Below are 21,545 nucleotides of genomic sequence, written 5' to 3'. Positions count from 1 at the left end.
CCAGCTCTCTCCTGTCACCCAGTAAGATGTAGGCACAGAATTCACATGGCAAGGCTTATGTTCAAGAGCTTTTACCCACTGAGCCACCTTGCCAACCTCACAATTTGACTTTTATTCTTGGTTGCACTGAGAATTGTACGTAAGGTGTGTGCATCTGAGGCAAGCACTCTATTTCTGAGCTATATTCCCAGTCTTTCAGCATGGACTTTCTGCCCCTGTAACCCAACTCTGAAGTACCTCATATATGTAGAAACACATGCAATCTATCCTTTGACAACTAGCAGTTCTCAGTTCCTGCAAACCTGACAGAATATTTTGCATTTTGCATGCTAAACGACATGCAGCCTGGATCATGAGGTCTTGGTCTGAGGCAGGGTCCTAATGACGTCATCCCCCAATTCCCTGCAACAATCAACTATCACTTATTAAATTGTGTCTTGGAGTTCAGGAGCACACAAACAAGATAGTGCGCCGAATGTTACTTCAGGACTCCTTATACAGTTGCCTGGGTCCTGGCAGCCCGTGGGAGGCCCACTGTGGGCACTGACACGTATCTGGATGAGGTTGCTATGACAGTTGTCCCCGGACCAGGGTTAAATCCAGGCGTATGGTCAAACTCTGCTCACTGTCTATGGCTGATGTCACTTTCCAGGTGAGTTCTCTGAAGAGGTAGGCAGCACCCTACCACTTTAGACTTTTACCTGAAGGGTCACCTCCCATGGGGGTGGAGGCAACATGCTTCACACTTCCTTAAGAAGCACCAGGTTCTTTCACTGTGAAAAGTCCTACAATAACGCCTAGGAAATGCTGAAGACAAGTATGTGGTAATTTAAGTCCAGACAGCTGTTATTTTCACTAAATGCAGAGATGCAGAGGCAAGGAGTCCCAGAGAAAAGATGGCTGAGTGTGCAGGCGACACCCAAGTCAGCCGAATGGACATTCCTGCGGCCTTCCTGCCTTTGCATGTGGACCCTCCTCACCGGAAATGCTCCTACTGACTCCTTGGGCTGTGTTCCAGGCTAAGCAGCCTCAGCATCCATCCAGCCCCAACCCTCAAGTCCTACAGCAGGAGGAGCAGCGCAGCTGTCTGGTTAGCCTTGTGTTTCCAGGTCTCGGGGACCTTGCCTCCAGGGTGCCTAAGGCACTGACTATAGAGACTGTTTTCCACATGGACCAGCTACCCAGAGGCCAGCTTTATTCTAAGCCAGCTCAGCAACAACAGATACCCACGATTTCAAGAGCCATGTGAGTGCCAGAAGGACAAGGCTGAGTGAACTGGGGTCTGTGTCAGTGACATTCTCCCTGACAAGAAGCCCAGGCGGAGGCAAGCCCCATCTTAACACTATCTAGAAGCCTCATCTTGTCCCTCAGCTTGGCTCACACAGGTCAGCCTTCCCTGGCTTCCAGGTAGGAGACAAGAGTACCAGCCACTTAGACACACAGAAAAGAGGGACCAAACAAAATCCTCGGGGCAGGGTGACGGGTGGGATCCAATAATGGGCTAGGTCAGCAACATCTCCAGCTCCTGCCTTCCTGTATCTACAGCCCTTACCCAGAAGTCACACACAGTTCCTGACAGCACAGGGTGCCTGGTGCTGGCATGGAAGTAGGACAAAGACAATCAGCTGCCATTGAGGGTTGTTGGTTCCAGCACCCCATGATGGTAAACATGTTTACTTCCTACTCACCGGCCCTGCACAGGCCATGTGGGCCCAGGGGATCCAACACTCACCCACTTGGCAATGGGACAACCTCGAGAGCTCTTCCCCTCCTTCCCTGTGTAGATGACCTTCTCGATCCGGATAGCTTTCCCCTTTTCTCCATACCTAGAGAGGAGACAGAAGCCACATCAGCATGGTAAATATGCAGAGAGTATGCAATGTTAAGAGGCTAGGCCCCAGGGTGCTTTAGCCTGGGCTTCTGGCTACTGTGCGGGCAGAGAAAAGGCAGCAACTGGCCACAGTATACCCAGGTTCCCAGGCCTGGTTTACACGTCACTCCTTTTCTCTTGTCCAACGTGTCTGTCTCTGTCCTCAGACAGAAGGACAGTTAGTATCCAACTCCTTCTGACCTTGAAGTTGCTTGAACCCACAGGCATTTGGACCTAGCACTACTGGTCGAGGCCTCCTGAGTTAACTATTTATAAATTCAATATACAAATAACAAGTGTGTGTGTTGGGGTGCTTATTGGTCTCTTACAGCCCCCCCTCACCCGCTAACCTCTGAATACAAGGATTCTGGGAGAGCGACCCTGCCAAACACAAATGCTGACATACAGCAGACAAGGTCTCCCCCTAGTCCCCTGTATGTGCCTACTTCCTGGGACAACTAACTACAGGGGGCAAGGTGGTTCAAATACAGACTGACGGTCAGACAGCCACTCTCTCGCTATATAACTATAGCCACATTACTGAGTCTGGCAGGCCTCAGTCTTCTCATATGTAAACCGGATGTTAAGATAGCTCTACCTCCCAGGCTTGATAATGTATGTCAAGGATCTTAGTGTGAGGGAAGAATTCAGTAAACCTTAACCAAACATAAAAGTCATCTTTTTTACTAGCTCTTCAATATCCTCTGGTGTGGGAGGTCCTTCTATCTGTGTGTTGCTTTTATTGGTTAATGAATAAAGAACTGGCTTGGCCTATAGCATGGGAGGAGAAGGGTGGAGTCGGAGAGATGCCATGGAGCCGCTGCTGGGGACAGACGTGCTGAAACTTTGCTGGTAGGACACGACCTCGTGGTGACATACAGATTAACAGAACGGGTTAAATTAATATAAGAGCTAGCCAATAAGAAGATGAAGCTAGTGGGCCAAGCCGTGATTTAATTAATACAGTTTCTGTGTGATTATTCGAGTCTAAGCTAGCCGGGTGGCCGGGAACCGACAAGCTCCCTCCTCCAACAATCCTCTGCAGACAAGATCACTTGCCCTTCTGGCCTGCGTACTCTCCCGGTCTGTCTGTACTAACAGATCTCCTGACATGCTAGGGCATCTTTGCTCATTCTGGACTTCACTGAGAGTGTTTCCAGCCATCTCTCTGTATGAAGGTGGCTGGAGTTGAGACAAAGATGTCCTTCCTTTGAAGGGTACACTGAGGAAGTCCCTTTAGGATCGAGGGCCTTTAGCTCGGCATCAACTAACTTAGCAAATGAGTTTTTAACATCTAGAAAGACAGATGACTAAAGCATTTTCTCTCTTTAATCAAGTAACATGGTATTTTTTTAAGGATTGGTTTATTCTGTGTATGTGTGTGTTTGTATGAGTGTGCACACCTGTGAGAATATGGAAGTCAGAGAGGGCATCAGATCCCTTGCGGCTGGAATTATAGGCATTTGCAAGATGTCTGGCTTGCTCTGTAGATGCTGACGCCCAGACTCTGGTCCTTGGGACTGCAGAGCAAGCACTCTGCGAAGCCATGCTCTGGCACCGACATGGGCAGGCTTTTTAAACAGACTTTAAAAATACAAGTAAAGTCCTAGTATTCTGTAGTGAGTTCCGTTTGATCATGACATTGAATAAGGCATAATGCTATCCCAATGACTGTAGCTTTAAGACACCCCATTCTTCATCTCATCTACTCCACTGTGATGAATCACTGTACCCCAGGACCCATTGCACAGGATGCAGCTCAGTATTACAAAGGTTGGCATGATTAGTTCCCGTTAATCTATAATTTCTCTAATACCTATGTCTATCTTGCCTTTAACAAATGTCTTGTGGAAAAATCAGTGGTCAAAGTGCTTTTCCTACTCTGTACAGGTGGTTTTCTTTCTTTCCTTCTTTTTCTTTCTATTTTTCTTTTCTTTCTTCCTTCCCTCCCTCCCTCTCTCCCCCCCTCTCCCTCCCTCTCCCTCCCTCCCTCTTTCCTTCCTACCCGAGACAGAGTCTCACTATGTAGCCTAGGCTGGTCTAGGAACTCACAGTCCTCATGCCCTTAGATGCCTAAGGGCTGGGATTAGAGGCATGCACCATGTTCTGCCAATACTTAGATGTCTTAAAAGTCTCCTTGTTGCATTTTCCTCATGGAAAAAGAAACAGAGTTTCCTTTCAAACATTGAACTAAGTTGTCTATCTCGCTCAGATCTTAGGGGAGGGTGAGAAGCATTTCTGACCACATTAACCGGCGAGGGCTGCCAGTGCCTTATAGGAAGTGCTTGCAGACAACATTCAGCACCGCTGTAGCGGGACCTGACAGCACTGCCTTTGTTTGGTGGCTGGACAGGTCTCAGCTCAGCAGCCTTATCAGGACACGGCCCCCAAGGGCAGGCCTGGGACCCAGGTTTGTCTAGGGATCCCTGTCAGGAGACTAGCATAAGACTGCCACAGCACTCTCACCGAGAGGGACTATCATATTCCCCACAGAAGGGTGAGCTGGGGACACCAATGCTGGCACTGGTGCCGGCTTCCTGACCAGCTCCTTCCCCACCATCACTGTCGCTGTGAGAAAGCACCTCAAAGTTTTCACTAGAGAGACGAAAAAGGGGGGGGACTAAGTTGACTAACCAAGCTAAACTTTCTTGTTCCTTTTTTTTTTTAAAAAGAAAAAAAGCCAAGTGGTAGTAGCACATGCCTTTAATCTCAGTATTCAGGAGGCAGAAGTAGGTGGATCTCCAAGTTCAAGGCCAGCCTGGTCCACAAAGCAAGTTCTAGGACAGTCAGAGCTGTTACACAGAAAAACCCTGTTGAAAAAACCAAACCAAACCAAATACACAAAAAAAAGGTCATAACAGAGCTGGAGAGATGGCTCAGAGGTTAAGAACACTGGCTGTTCTTCCAAAGAACCCAGGTCCAATTCCCAGCATCCATATGGTAGCTCACAACCTTAAATCCAGTTTCAGGGCACCCGATGGACACCCTCATACAGACATACATGCAGGGAAAACAATACATACAAATTAAGATTTTTATAAATTTAAAAACATCTGGGGGAAGGGAGTGTGCCCTGGTGTATGTGTGGAGGTCAGAGGATAACTTGTGGGAGTCAGTTTCTCTTTCACCCCAAAGGTTTTCAGATTACACTCAGGCTTGACAGCAAAGGCCTTTACCCACTGACCCATCTTGCTGGCCCCTTTTCCTCTCAGAACAGAACTTGATAACTGATTTCTGCTTTGATTCTTTCTCTTTAAATACCTTACTTCCTGGCTTATCATGAAGAGTGTAAATTACCAGGTTCTAAGTGAGTCTGCAAGGTCCAGCTAAAGCATCGGCAAGAACAACTAACAACCTGGCCTATGGCTCTCGAAGGGTGGCTGCAGGGTCGTCATCAGAGGTCTCACTGGGAGTCAGGTAGGGAGAGAGAGAGGTTCTTGGGTGGGGCCCAGTGTCTGTGCTTTCACAAGCCCTCAGCAGCTTTGGATTCACGCTCAAATTTGAGATGCATTAAAGCTGGACTTACCCACGGTTTGCTCGAGCACGCTAATGAGATCAGTCCTCCCCAAGCTCAGAGGACCTGTGAGCAGTGCAGGCTCTGCAGTGCCGGGCTGCAGAGGACCTTTCTGTGATAGAACTCAAGGCTCTGGGTAGTGGGCCATCTACAGTTTGAAGCTTGACGACTGACGCCAATTATCTACCAACACCAGGACCTGGGTACCCAGTAAGTATGATGCCCATAAATCCATTGGGACATTTTAGAAATTGCTTTCAACTCCACCTCTTCACCAAGGTCTTCTTGATGTCAGTATATGCTCCCTCCCTGACTTTGGTCAAGCCCTGACAAAGCAGTCCTACTACTAAGAAAAAGTGAAGAGAGAGGTCCAAAGTCAGCTGGGACAAGCTACAAACTTGACACCCTCATAAGAAATTCACCATCCATCCACTTCCCTCCCTGTTCCAGAATGAGAAGACATCTTAAGACAAACTCAATGAAGACAGGGAAAGATGAGCTGCTGTACAAAATGTGGTCACAGGTTTTGTGCTGTTTTTAAGAGCTGAGCCTGGAAGAATTTATCATATGAGAAAAAAGACATTAATAGCAACTCATAGGATTGTGTCAGCAAGATTCACGGGAGGCCTAAGCAGACTCCCACCACCGAAGATAAGCCCTCACCTTCCTCCCAGGGTGGGGTGAGTGGATCTGGCTCTCAGCTCTCGGGCAGGCAACGTGAGGATGGAGTCACAACCTGCTCCATGACTCATGGGGTCCTTACAGTGAAACAAGCCAGGTGCTGAGGGAAACACAAGCACTCCCAGCTCTCCCAGGGTTCCCCCACTTGGATGGCTTTCTGAAGAATCTATAGCTGGCTGTTATTTTTAAAGCAGGGAGGCGAAAAGGACAATCTTAACACTATCACTTCCTTCAGAGTCACGCTGCTATGATTAAAATTACTTAGACTTAGCCGGCTGGAAATCTTACATGATTACTGACATCCCCTCCCCTCAAGGAATACAACCAAACAGCTGAGGCTGACACCACACTCTCCCGACTCAAACCTGAGCAACCAAAGCGCTGCAGCCCCTTACCAAAGCCACCATCCAAGTCTGGAGTAGCGGACCAGACCCCAACACTTGAGAGGCGGAGGCAGGAGGACCAAGACATCAAGGATAGGCCAGCTACACAGAAAGTTTAAGGTCTGCCTGGACTGCCCAAAACTCTGCCTCAAACAAACAAATAAAAACCAAGACAACAATAAAAAACCACCACCACCACCACCAAAAAGTCATTGTCCAAATGTGGCCTGGTGTAGTCTGTCAGCTGTAGCAGGCACACATTCAAACACACATGGATCTAAGTCTCTTGTCCCGGGCTCAGGCAGGGTCCTTTATATCAAGATTGCATGGGGGTGGGGGGGGGTCTCTGACCAAATGGGCTCCTCTGATGGTTATTTGGAATAGAAATGTTTCCAGATGGCACAGGAAATGATTACTGCACATCAGTGACCTCCACTGAGCTCTGCTTACGGCAGATCCATTCTCCATCCCATTCCCCTGCTGCACTGACAGGCTTATTAGCCCAGCATCCCTCAGCACAGAAGACCTGGCTCCCGTGCTTGTAAAAACTAAGACACAAAGCCTTCCACAAAACAGCATGCATCAACAAATGTAGATCACCTTTACATTTACTTTATTTAAAAATCTAACGACTGGTTTTGAAATATCAGCGCGCGCGCGCGCACACACACACACACACACACACACACACACACACACACACGCCAAAGACTGCCCACCCTTTTCTGTACACTTGAAACCCATGCTTCAATTTTTATGCCAGCTCAGTGTATGTACCTAGCATTCCTACAGTGTGTCCTTGTGCCATCTCTGTTTTGTAGAAAAGAAATTGAGTCACACCACTGACCCAAGAGGGACTCAGTAGTGGGATCAGGTGGACCTGGAAGTGACAGCATCTACACTCTTCGCTACAGAGCTCCACACACAGTCCTATTGTCTGCTGCAGCCTGTGCAGATGTTAGAGGCTCTTTATGAGCAGGCACAGTGGTGCATGCTTTTAATCCCAGAACTCAGAAAGCAGAGGTAGATGGATCTCGAGTTTGAAGACAGCCTGGTCTACATAGTGGGTTCTAGGACAGCCTGGGTTACATAGAGAGATCCTGTCTTAAAACAACAACAAAACCCATAAATAAGTAAATAAAGTCTTTACATGAAAGAATCAAGAAAAAGGAGCTCCTGACTCCAGAAACAATGTGGCCGAAACTGAACAAGAGTCCAGTCACGATGCCTCTCTACCATAATAGACTGGATCCCAAATTGTAAACTAGTATAAACCTCTCATCTCCCCACCCCCCAAAAAAGATAAGGAAGAAGGGAAACTGCTAAGTGAGCCCACATCCCTTGAGTACAAACCCATGATGTCTTCAACTACTTAAAAGAATCAAAAATTAAAAATCCACAGATGTAACTCAACTCAGTGTTTTCATCTAAAGTGAACTAAAAACAAGCCACCTTGGTACCAACATGCACCCTGCCCCAAGCACCCCAGAGTCTTTCAAGACCTCTTGGATAAACGTGCATATGAAGCCAGAAAATTTCATGCAGGAAAATTCAGGACAGACCTCATTTGTGAAGTAATTTTGGTGGGGGTGGGAAATCAAGGCAAGAAAAGTCAGCTGATTGGAACTTGAGCCCTAAGCACCCTTTGCAGGATGTCAGGAGCACAGGGAGCAGGGTAAGCAACGCTGCAGAAACGCTATCCAAGAAAATCAGGCTGCGGGGAAACTCCACAAACCTAACACCACACAGCTGTGTTTTCTCAGGAACAAGGGAAACAGTCAGGACATATGGAGGGCATATCTACAGATGGAAAGAAACCCGGACAGGAAGTGAGAGTCCCACACTGAACCTGCCACCGTCCAGATATGGGGCTTCTCCCTAGTGCACCTAGCACAACCCTACAGCTTCAGGGGCTTAGCATCCACATTCCACCCGATAGGCCCCATTCTCCCTGGATGTGGGCATCACTCACCGCTCCTCCATGAGTTCCCGGATAGAGGCTACTGTGGGGCCAGATCCCAGGTGAGTGTAATATGGGCCTTCATCTTTCTCCACTATTTGTTCTGCAGAAATACCAAGAGCAAGCATTATTTGGAGACAATTAAGGCAACACTAATTCAGAAAAAGGCAAACCACTAATAGGAAGTTAATACGTATGTTACAACATATAAACATGTAAAAACTGTGTTCAGTCCCTATCAAGAAATACACAATAAAATTAAATTTACAATAAAACATATCACCAAACGGGAAAACTTAGAAATCTGATAAATTCAAGCATCATCAAGACTGTGGACTACCATCTGGAATTCAGCTCCCCATCAGCCAACAGAGCTGAGTTCTGTGCTGCAGGACAGAGCGACTCTGCTTCTGCACACACACTCCGACCAGGAGTCCGCGAGCTATGGCAGACACACTACAGAAGGGAACCAAACGCCAGGGTCACGGCAGCAGCATCCCCAAACACAGTGTCCATCAACAGATGAAGAAATATGTGGTACATCCAGATCCATCAGAAGAACACTGCCCCAGGAAGGAGTAAGTTCTCTGTTGTAGCATTGAGAGTTGGATGCAGGACTTTAAGCACACTGCGGTGGTCTGAATAAAAATGGCTCCCATAGGCCCATAGTGGAGGGGCACTATTAGGAGATGTGGCTTTGTTGGGGTTGGGGTAGGTGTAGCTTTGCTGGAGGATGTGCGTCACTAAAGCCAGGTCTAGTGTGATTCTCATTCCTGCTGCCAGTGGATCCAGATACAGAACTCTCAGCTACCTCTCCAGCATCATATCTGCCTGGACTCAGACCTGCTTCCCATCACAATGGACTAAATCTCTGAAATGTAAGCCAACACCACTTAGATGTTTTCCTTTGTAAGAGCTGCCATGGTCGTGGTGTCTCTTCAAAGCAATAACACCCTACAACACATACTACACAAAAACTTTATCGTTATTATTCCCAGCCCCCTTAAAGAAAATTTTAAGACAGTGTTTTTTGAAGTTACCCTGGCTGGATCTGCAACTGAATTCCTCCTGTTTCAGGCTCCTGAGTAGGCAGCTTACAGGCAGTGCCTCCAGGCCTAGCAAGGATGAAATTCTGGTACAACTACCACATAGACTTTAGTAAGATACAGTAGACACGGTAGGTGTGGGGATGCATGCCTGTAATCCCAGTATCTGAGAGATCAGGATTCAAGGGCAACCTCGGCTGCATAGCAAATTCAAGGCTACCCCAGGCTACAAGAGACCCAGTCTCAAAAACAAACATCTAGGAGAGGCAAATTCACAAGCGAGGAGGTAAACCAGACATCTAGAGTAGAGGTCATCAAGGGCCGAGAAGAGCGGGAAGTGGGCAGTGACTTCAACAGGTACGGGTCTGTTTAGCTGATGGTTCTGCAGACAGCGGGGATGGCCGAGCAAGGCAGCACATGTATTACTGACCTCAATGACATGCATGCTGACACACGGGACAGGGTTTCTCTGTGCAGCCCTGGCTGTCCTGGAACTTGCACTGTGCACCAGCCTGGCCTAGAACTCAGATCCATCTGCCTCTACCTCCCGACTGTGGGATGAAATGTGGGGCCGCCACGGCCTGGCTATATGGTAACTTTGTTAGATATATTTTACCATGGTTTAAAAAACAGAAATGGGGCTGGTTATCTGGGTCAGTGGGTAAAGGTACTTGTCATGCAAGCCTGGAGACTTGAATCCCTCCCCAGGACCCAAACAGTGGAAAGAAATAATTGATTCTTGCAAGTTCTGACCTTTGCAACCACACATTCCTCATCATAAAATGTGATAGAAATTTAAAAATAAATAGAAACGAAGGACTGGTACACCCTGACATTTATGAGGCTTGAAAACACTGTAAAGGGAAAGACGCCACAAAGGCTCCACGGTGTATGAATCCATTCACGCAAACTGCCCTGTGGATCCACCTGTAATAGAAAGAGCGGCGGCTGCAAGGGAAATGATGAGGAGCAGCAGCTTAGCGGCATGGAGTTTCACTGGGGCAATGAAAATGTTAGAACTAGACAAGAACTGGCCATACACTGTGCGTGTACTCACCACTTACTGTGACATGGCTAATGTCATGCTAGGTGAAGTGTATCTGCTAAAAAAAATGAACTATTGACTCATGCAACTTTTTAAATAAATTTTTCAAAGTGAAAGGGTCAGACTCCAAGAGCAATAATCACTTGGACAAGTGTCCTGAATGGATACTGTAAGGCTAACAGTCAGGTAAACTGTAACTGGGAGCCATACACACTGTAAGTTGTTAAGTTTGGCTCCTGTCAATGGGGACAACTACTCACAACGGAACAGGAAACTGGTGGAGGTCCACTGAGGAGGGCTTAGGAGACTAGCGAGTAGTGTACCAACATTAATCTCTAACTTTTAAATGTGTGTAACGACGACATGAGAGCGTGTTGAGATGCATGAAATGAATAAAATTACAAACAAATAAAATTTATTGTCTTTTAAACAAGTAAGAGCTGGGGTCTGTGAGACAGAGCTCAATGGTTAAGGCACTTGCCATCAAGCTGGATGACCTGGGTTTGATCCCTGGAACCCATGGGGTGAAAGAAAAGAACCAACTCCTAACAAACAAACTGCCGTCTGACTTCCAAACACACAGACACACACACACAGACACACACAGACATACAGACACACACACACACACACACACACACACTAAACACATAAAAAGTTTAGAATAAAACCATGCTGCAAGCCATCATTTGTGATCTAATTCCATAAAAAAATTCTGGCCACATGCACCAAAACAAGTGTGAAAGGATTTCACAGTATTCTGAGCAACAGTTAAAACTGGGAGCAACACACAAGGGTGGGAAATCTGTGCACAGCAGAACATGCTGAAGTCCAAATCCCAGCGTGATGGCACTAAGAAGAGAGTCTCCAAAGAAGTAATTAGGCCATGGAAGCGGAGCCTTGGGGCTAGGGAGAGGATCAGAGTTCAGCTACTACCACCCGTACAAGCAGCACTGCCTCTAACTCCAGCCAGGGGGTATCAGCATGCACGTGTGTTCATGTTCTGGTTCTTTCTCTCCGAGTCTGGGGAGGGTCTGTGGGTGAAGTGCTTGCTGCGCAAACGTGAGTTAGGGGCTCAGATCCCCAGCAACCACTGATTGGGCATGGCCACTTCCCCAGTTTAGGGAAGTGGGGCCGTATGTGTGTGTGCAAACAAACAAGCGGATCTTTTGCGTTCATCAGCCTGGCCACACTGATGACCCCCACAAACACTGAAAAGATATTGACTCAGAAAAGCGGAAATGATCAAGAAGTTACTGGATGTTGACTTCTAGACTCCACACACATGCACACACACACACAGACACACATACAAACACACACACATGACCCAGAAACCTTAATTCTGCTTGTTCCCTGCTCTGGACCAAGTGAGGACACATCAGGGAAGAGCTCAAATCCCAGCTAGAAAAGGAGCTCTCACCAGTTACAGGGTCTCTGTGCACCTCAGCCTTAGAATCTCCAGCTGCCAAGCTGTGAGGATGCTGGTTTAAGCTGTCCACCGTGCGGCATCTGTGTTGTAACAGCACACACTGACTAACACACGCTCATAGTCCAGCAACTGTAGAAAGGATGACTCTATCAGTCACAGCTGGGGTGAGTCAGAAGCGCACCTGCAATCGTAGCCCCACGGCCAGCGTACTACCACAAGACCACAATGAGGGACTGAAGCCAAACACTGAACCAGTGAAACTAGGCTACTCCATTTAAACATTCAAAGATAGGCGCCACTAAACCATGCTGCTTACAAAACCATCCAGAGGTGGCAAAATGAGACAGGACACTCAATGAATTCCAACCTCAGAAAACACCATTTTCAAGCTGGGCCTTGGTAGCACATACCAGCACTCTGGAGGCAGTGGTTGACAGATCTGAGTTCAAGGCCAACCTGGTCTACAGAGCAAGTTCCAGGACAGCCAGGGCTACACAGAAAAATCCTGTCTCCAAAAAAAAAAAAAGAAAAGAAAAGAAAACAAAAAGGAAAAGAAAATTCCATTTTCAAGAGAAAAGGCAGTGACGTGGACGCTTGTTTGATAAATTTTCACGGAACTTTAAATGAAGGTTTGTAAGCTGTCTTATGTCAAGAATTCATAACTTTATAATGTTAAAAAAAAAAGTTAAAAGCCTAAGAGGCTGGAGAGATGGCTCAGCAGTTAAAAGCACTTGCTGCTCTTCCCAAGGACCTAGGTTCAGCTCCCGATACCACATGGCTCAGAACCACCTGTAACTCCAGGTCTGATGCTCTCTTCTGGCCTCCAAGGGCACCAACCATACATGTGGTACAGATACGCATGCAGGCAAACACTCATCCATGTAAGAATTTTAAGAAGTCAAGTCCATACTCATTTTGTATAGAACATTACACTCTGTTATACGGTGGGTACAAAACACAATACACAGTTGCTCCCTTTAAAGAGCAGATGCTCCTGCTGGACAGACAAGTGCCCCAACACGATCTACCTTATGGCATGTCACATGGGGAAGGGATGAAATTTTCAATGCTTGATTTTGGAACAACTGGGAAGATTTATTTGATTCATAGTTGGAAATTTAAAGCCACCCCTCCCCCATTCCCCCCACTCTCCCCAACTCCCCACACACCCACAAAATCAGAGTTGAAGACGGCTCAGAATTTAAGAGCACTGGCTGCTCTTCCAGAAGACCCGTGTTCATGCCCAACACCCTTGTCAGGCAGTTTACAACTGTCTGTAACTCCAGCTCCAGGTTATCCAGTGTCCTCTCTGGCATCTGAGGGCACCTCCCACACACACACACACACACACACATGTGTGTGCGCACACACTTTATAAATAAACTTTTAAAAAGCTGCGTGAGCGCTGAAAAGCAAGCAAATAGAAGATTATTCAGGTACAGAAGAGAGAAGGACTCAAACATGACAAAATCCACAAGCCACTGATTTAAAACAAAAAGACTCTGATAAATTTAAGTGATGGAGGACTTTTATTGGTTAATTAATAAAGAAACTGATTGGCCCAATAGGTCAGAACATAGGTGGGTCGAGTAGACAGAACAGGATGCTGGGAGTGAGGCAGACGCTTCAGGCAGTCGCCATAGTCAGTCGCCATGCTTCTCCTCTCCAAGAAAGACGCAGGTTAAGATCTCTCCTGGTAAGCGACCACCTTGTGGTGCTACACAGATTACTAAATATGGGTTCAAACAAAATGTGAGAATTAGCCAATAAGAGGCTAAAACTAATGGGCCAGGCAGTGTTTAAAAGAATATAGTTTCTGTGTAATTACTTCGGTTGTAAAGCTAGCTGGGTGGCGGGACGCAGCCCCGCCGCTCCATCTACACTTAAGTAAAGGGAACCTTACAGCGATCAGAACCAAAAGTCAACTGCAGACAAATGTTATGCTGGGGAGAAATATCTGGAACAACACACTAACTTCCTTAATCTATTGAGCTCCACCACAGCTCCATAAGGACGGAACCGAGAGAAAAGAGAAGCGGGAGAGGATGATTCTTAGAGAATTACAAGTGATTTGTACACATCTAAAGACAGTTGTTTCCTTTTCCACGGGTCACTGTCAAAGTCTCTGCTAAGCCACTGCACTGGAGAGGGCACAGGAACCAGGCAGTGTAGAGAGAAACACAGCCAAGGGCTAAAACAACAATTGCTCTGACCCAGCCATTCTACACATTTCAAAGAATTTCTGCTTAGGAATTTGGTTGTATTTGCCTGTGTGCACAAGCCAGGTGTGATCACCTACATTGTCATCTCAGCACTCAGGAGGCCAAGGGAAATGTTTTGTGAGTTTGAGGCCAGCCTGGGCTACAGAGCAAGTTCTAGGCCACCCTGGGCTACACAGTCATCTCAAATGAAGGACAGGAGTTAGGTTGGGGAAACGGGATGATACACAAATGCTCATATGAGAAATCATCAGAGGTAACCTACAGTCCCACCACCAAACAATGGACGTTACAGCACAGACCCTATGTTGGGATATTAAGCAACTGAGATTAGATTTATGTACAGGAATTACTTCCAGGTATTTTAATGGAGGGCATATTCACAATGTTATACATAACATATACATCTGTACATACATAAGCATAAATGTATACATGGGTCATTCCCAACACGTTGAGTTCAGTCTTATCCTCCATTCTTGTTTTAAAGAGCTGTCAGCTATGCCTGAGTGCAGATGAGCAGCTGCTCACTGACATCTCCCTAGCCTAGAACAGATATCTGTCCTCAAGGCACATTTCTCCTACGCTAAAGCATCCTTCCCATGCCACCAGTTACATTCCCCACACAGAAGTCTACTCGAGGCTGACAGAAGACAGAACATAATGTTAACAAGAATCCACATCACCCCCACACCACTCAGCATGACCCCACCACACCACACCCCAGCCTCCAGCCACACAACTGCACTGCCCCTAAGTCCTTAAGTGTATTCTCATGGACTACAATGCCTTCATTTGTTTTATATGTATTATATACATACAAGGGCGTGCATTCACCTGCATGTGCATGTGTGGATGACAAGTATAGTGGTATATTATTTGTTTTAATAAATAAACCTTGCCTGAAGATCAGAGGGCAAAGCAGCCATACTAGAAGTCATACAGGCCAGGGAGTGGGGGCATACACCTTTAATCCCAGGACTCGGGAGGCAGAGGCAGACGGATCCGTTAGTTTAAGGCCACCCTGGGCTACACAAGATTGAATCTGTCTAAAAGACAAACAGAGCTCACAGAAAGGTGATCCCAGCACTTGGGATCCCATGCCTTTAATCCCAGCAGTAGGGAGGTAGAGACAGGAGTGATATGGCTGGGCAGAGAGAGGAATATGACGGGGGAAGACACAGGAATTCAGCGGAGTGTGGAGTGTGGGGTGTGGTGTCTTCAGAATTCATGGAGACAGGATCTCTCCATTTTTGGTCTGAGGTAGAGGTAAGAGCCAGGGGCTGGCTACTTTGCTTTTCTGATTTTCAGGTTGAACCCCAGTATCTGTCTCTGGGTTTATTATTAATTGTGCTACATTTGGTGCCCAACTTTTGGAGTTAGAATTCACGAAAAAGTCATTTACCTGTGGCTTTTCAGCCACCAGCACAGGCCAGAGCTACACACGGCCAGAGTCACAGCCCTGCCAGTTGGTTTTTCCTTTTTATGCCTCCTGGTGGGCTCTCCTGGAACCCCATTATTGGACTGCTGTTAAACTAGGCAGCGCCTTGAAAGCTAGTCAGGCTTTTACTGTTCAACGCAGCAGCAACCAGCCTCACTCACATCTTCATCAACATCATCGGCAGATTTGAAAGAAAATTGAAAATTCTTAAAAGGAAGAGTTAGTTAAAAGAGAGTTTCCCCCCCCACATTAAAAAATGGAAAATACCACTACATTGGTGGGATTTACGTCTCTGTATAATACGCTGAACACTTTGAAAATGGGAAGACTAAATGGGAGAATAACTAATTTAGATTTATGTAATGTCAACTGTAAACATTGTCAGCTTCATCATTTTTGTTGTATCACTAAAAAGTTGGTTAACTCAAGTGCTAAAATACAGGATAGATCACAGAGATGTTCAAATCAGGACAGAAGAATTGACAGTGGAGAACCAATTTCAGCATTGTATTATAAAAATAGAGAGGAACAGTTTAAGGTTGTCAAACAAACAACTAGTAACCTTACAGGAACTGCCTACAGAGCAACTGTTCAGGTTCTGTTACAGCTAACTGGGCTCCGACGCCAATGTTAGATTTAAGGAGATTCAAAGGAAGCAATAGTCTCATATGGCATGCATTCGCCTTTTGTGAAGCAAATGTTAAACTTGTGGTCAGTTTGTAAAAGAATTATCCCTAAAGACTGAATAGAATTGGTTACAGGTGTTTTAGAGCCTGATCCACAATTAGAATGGAGTACCTGGTTCAGAGAAGAGGCTCAGGCTATTGAACAGAGTAAAGTTAGAGGTAGGGAAATCTCCCAAGATCAACTTCTTGGAGAAGGAGATTATGCTGCTATTGAAAGGCAAACTGTATATGATGACCACATCCTGGATTTATGCCACAGTAGCAGCTGTGAATGCTTGGGACAGAATAGGAGAAAACAGGAAAGGGAATTGAGCCATTTAGTAAAGTTATACAGGGCCCAAAGGAAGCCTTTATGTATTTCTTATAAAGATTGACATCAGCAGTAAAGAGAATGATATCAAACTCAGAAGCTAGACAAATTGAATCTCAGGCTTTTTGAAAATGCTGATTCTTAATCCAAAAGGATAATTAGGCTGTTAGAGGCAAGGTCAGCACCTTTGGAGGAATAGATCCAAGAAACAATTAATATTGAATCTCATGACCATAATGGATAGGAGTGATTTCCAGAGAGCTGAAGAAAAATTGAAATGTCAAGTGTTTCAATTGTGACAAACAAGATAACCTTAAAAGGGATTGTAAACAGGGTGTTCCTAGAAACAATGTTTTTTTTCCTAAGCATAATCCGCTCAGAACGCCCCTCTCTTCTGGATTATGCAGAAGATGAGGCAAAGGCAGGCATTGAACTAATAAATTTAGGTCAATGAGGAATATTCAAGGTAATCCTTTGCTGTCAGGGAAACTACATAAGGGGCCTCTCGCAGGCCCTATGCCAAATTTGGTTCAGTCATTTCCTGCCATCAAAGAGGAAACTCCTTCCCAGAGCAATTAAAGAACCTAATACCTACTGTAAGGAACCATACTGCTCTAGAGAACAGAACACCTATAGAAGAGAGAACAAAAAATTTAGGAGAAACCATAAAGCGAGTATTTTGGCAAACTTCTATAAATGAACAAAGATCAAAATTAAAAATACAAATAAATGTTGTCATTGAGGACCTGGTAGACACAGGTGCAGATATAACAATAATTCCCTCAGAATCTTGGCATCCAAATTAGCCTTTAAGAACATAAATGTTCAGTTTTTAGGAACTGAAACTTTATCTCAGGTAAAGCAGAGCCTGAGATGGATTGAACGTTTGGGGCCAGAAGGACAGTGAGGAATATTAAAACCGTATGTGGCTATTTTGTGGGGACATGATCTGTTCCAGCAATGTAATACTCAGATTAACATTCCCATTCCCCCAATCTTAGAAACAAACCATAAATTAGCATATGTTTCTGGAAAAATATTATAAGATATTATTAAGAGCAGTCACTGGCCATTCAGGTTGTACAAGAACGGGGCACAACAGCTGCTGATCTTTCAAAGGCACCAACAGCCCTACCTTTAAAATGGTGGACAAACAAACCTACATGGGTTAAGCAATGGCCTTTTAACAATAGAGAAACTGCAGGCTTTAGAATAGCTGGTACAAGAGCAACTAGATGCTCAGCATATTGAAGAATCAACCAGCCTTTGGAATTCTCCTGTATTTGTTGTTAAAAAGAAATCTGGTAAATAAAGAATGGTAACAGATCTAAGAGCTGTCAATAAGGTTATTCAAACAATGGACTTTCGGACTCTCTATAGTCTGGCATTTCTTTGCTTTCTCTATTACCTAAAGGATGGCTTCTTATAGTTGCTGATTTAAAAGATTGCTTCTTCACTATACCTTTATAAAGAAAAAGACAGAAAAATCTACCTTCACAGTGCCTACTTATAATAATTCTCAGCCTGCTAAAAAATAGCAATGGAAGATTCTCCCACAGGGAATGTTAAAATAGCCCCACCCTGTGCCAATATTTTGTAAGGCATTGGAAATGATATGTAATCAATTTTCTGAATCTATAGTTTACCATTACATGGACATTTTCCTATCTGATTCAAATATAGATACTTTATATCTATATTTATATCTATATAAACATATAGATATCTATAAAAAGAATGCTTAAAGTAAAGAAAATTTTGCCTTTTGGGGATTATAAATAGTTTCTAAAAAATACAAAGAGGAGATTCTATTAATTATTTAGGCTATAAAATAGGTTTATAAAAAATTAGACCCCAAAAGGTGCAAATTAGGAGAGACTGATTGCAGTGTATTAATGACTTCCAAAGATCGTTAGGAGACATTTTCAATCTATGGCACACTATTGGGATAGGTCCTGATGACCCGATTAATTTAAACAAACCTCAGATAGTGACAAGGATTTAAATAATTCCAGAGAATTATCAGCTGAAGCTGAGAGAGAATTGGTTTTAATTGAAGAGAAATTATAGAAGGCACATGTGGATCATGTAGATCTGAATCTTAACTGCATTCTGGTCATCTTACCCTCCAAACATGGAACAGAAATTTTAATGCAGAGGGAAGATATTATCTTAGAATGGATCTTTTGACCACATAAACCAAGTAAAAACCGTATGTGGAAAAGGTCTCTGAGTTCATTCTAAAAGGAAAATTGAGACTGTCAATTATCAGGAATAGACCCAGCAGAAATTATAGTTAATATTAATAATGATGAAATTGAAAAATTATGGGAAGAAAGTGAACCCTGACAAAGAGTTTGTAGTAATTTTGGGGGACAGATTAATAACAACTATCCCAAAAGCAAGAGAACTCAACTTATAAAGAGAACTGGATCCTTCCTCATATTGTACGGGACATACCAATAACTAAAGCCCCTACATTCTATACTGATGCAAATAAATCGGAAAAGGCAGATTACAAATCAGAAAATTTAAGTAAGTGGATCAAAGCTCTTATGATTCTGTCTAAAAGTCAGAATTATATGCTATTCTCATGGTTCTAAGGGATTTTAAGGAACTTCTCAACACAGTTACTGTTTTACAATATGCAGAAAGAGTTGTTTTGCATATTAAAACTGAATTTATACCAGATGATACAGAATTGACTTTATTATTTATTTAGTTACAAGATACAATCAGGAACAGGAATCATCCCATATACATAACACACATCTGATCCCATATGTGTCTGCCAGGGCCTCCAGCACAAGGTAATGCAGAAATTGATTGATTATTGATTCAAAATGTGCTGAAGGCCTTCACATTTCATAAAAAACATCATGTAAATAGCAAAGGTTTAAAAACACTTTTCTATCATGTGACAACAAGCCAAGGAGATTATAAGGAAATGTCTTACTTGTTCTTTATACAACCAAACACCACTACCTGCAGAAGTAACCCAAAGGGTACTCAAAGGAATAAAATCTGGTAGATGGGTGTGTTCCATTTTGTAGAATTTGGAAAACTAAATATATGCACCACACCATTGATACCTGTTCAGATTTTCAATAGGAAACTGCTCTGAGTTTGGAAAAGACTGACTCAGTAAGCACACATTTGCTAGAAGTTATGGCCATCATGGGTACAAATAAAGACAGACATTGCTCCAGCATATGTCTCTAAGAAAATGAAAAAGTTTTTTGCTTGTTATAATATAAAGCATATTACAGGTATATCACACAATCCTACAGGGCAGGCAGCTATAGAAAGATGAAATTGAATTCTAAAGGATATGCTAAACAGAGAGGAATGACAAATATCCCAGAAATAGATTGCATAATACTTTATTAACTATGAATTTTCTAAATGCTAATGAGAAAGGAACAACAGCTGCAGAGAGACACTGGATAGTAGAAAAAACTACAGAATTAAATCAGCCATTATACTCTCTAAACCCAAGCATGCTTATTAAAGTGAAATTAAAAAATCTCTGTCTCATGTCAGAAGAGCCACCTGATATGCGACAGAAGAAAAACAAATATTTAAGGACTATCATATTGCCACTAATCTCATAATCCTTTGGTTTTATATTAACTCTTTAATAGCTTTTTATTAATGTATAAAACATATGTAAATATGTGTATATATATATTTAAACTTTTTGCCATATTAATGGTAATATAGAGTACCAATTCTAGAAGAAGGTTTCATCTACCTTCCTGAACATGACTTCGAGTTTGAGTCTCTATCCGTTTTCTGTTGTGAACCAGAAGCATGTCTAATAGTGACTTTTGAAGTTTCCAAAAGGAGGATGATGATGATGATCCCACATCGATGATCCCTTCAAGACTATGATAACATGACCAAGCTGAAAAACACCACCTAAAGACTGCCTTTGGATTACAAACTGATCACAACAATTTTGAGGTTGCTAGCTAAGATGATCCAGCCTAAAACACTACTCTAGCCAGAACTCAAGCCTTGCACTTGCCCATTACGCAGAGACTGAACAACATATGATAAAGCTACCATTCCCAGGACTTGACAATGAACCCAAATTTTTCTTTTCAGGATCCCCTAAAGGTACCATCACCCCCAGACAGCAGGAAGTAATTTAAGAATATAATGCCCACGACGTAAAATTTCCCTCTGTATGCTATGAATGTTTTATTGCACTGGCTAAAAAAGAAGCTGCTTTTGGCCAATGGCTTAACAGAATATAGCCAGGCTAGAAAAAATATATAGAGTAGGCAGAGTCACAAAGAAGCCATGTAGCCACCACAACAGACAGACACCAGATGGAACCTTACCGGTAGGTCACAACCATATGGTGATATACAGATTAACAGAAATGGGTTAATTTAAGATATAAGAGCTAGTCGATGATTTGGTGAGCTAATACACCAAACAGCATTGTAATACTACAGTTTCTGTGTGATTATTTTGGGTCTGGGTGGCCGGGAAATTAATGAGCAGTCTCTGACTACACAACCACATTCCCAAGAGGTGGGGTGGGTAGTTTTTGGTTGTTCAATATGTTATGGATATTTGTTATTGTTTTGGGGGGTTGGTTACAAGTTGTTATTGATTACTGTCAGGAAAAAAGTTAAACAAAGGAGGTCAGATTCAGAGATCTTGTTTTGAAAAGAAAAAAGGGTAATATAGGTATGATAGAATAAAAGGGTAGATTATTGAATCTATTTTTTTAAAAGCAACTACTAGTTTTAAATGTTTTACATCAGATTGGACTTTTGTATATTGTATACTTTTTTTTGTTTTTTTTGAGACAGGGTTTCTCTGTAGCTTTGGTGGCTATCCTGGAACTAGTTCTTGTAGACCAGGCTGGCCTCAAACTCACAGAGATCCGCCTGGTTCTGCCTCCTGAGTGCTGGGATTAAAGGTATGTACCACTACCACCT

At 43.9% G+C, this 21,545-nt stretch overlaps 1 protein-coding gene across 7 annotated transcripts in view; it reads right to left on the bottom strand.

The window, feature by feature from the left end:
• Window positions 1–21,545, bottom strand: part of Tet3 (tet methylcytosine dioxygenase 3) — a 103,893-nt gene that overhangs the window by 17,595 nt on the left and 64,753 nt on the right. For all 7 annotated transcript variants that reach the window (XM_038318291.1, XM_038318290.1, XM_038318294.1 and 4 more), the window contains 2 exons: window positions 8,421–8,511; window positions 1,733–1,826 (listed from right to left, as the gene is read on the bottom strand). In XM_038318291.1, the coding sequence (XP_038174219.1) occupies window positions 1,733–1,826; window positions 8,421–8,511 (185 nt within the window). The remainder of the gene's footprint in view (window positions 1–1,732; window positions 1,827–8,420; window positions 8,512–21,545) is intronic.

Source organism: Arvicola amphibius, chromosome 2, assembly GCF_903992535.2.
Source record: "Arvicola amphibius chromosome 2, mArvAmp1.2, whole genome shotgun sequence".
In the NCBI taxonomy this organism is placed as follows: Eukaryota; Metazoa; Chordata; class Mammalia; order Rodentia; family Cricetidae; genus Arvicola; species Arvicola amphibius.
The sequence above is the reverse complement of the archived record's forward strand: the minus strand, read 5'-3'. Positions and strand labels throughout refer to the sequence as shown.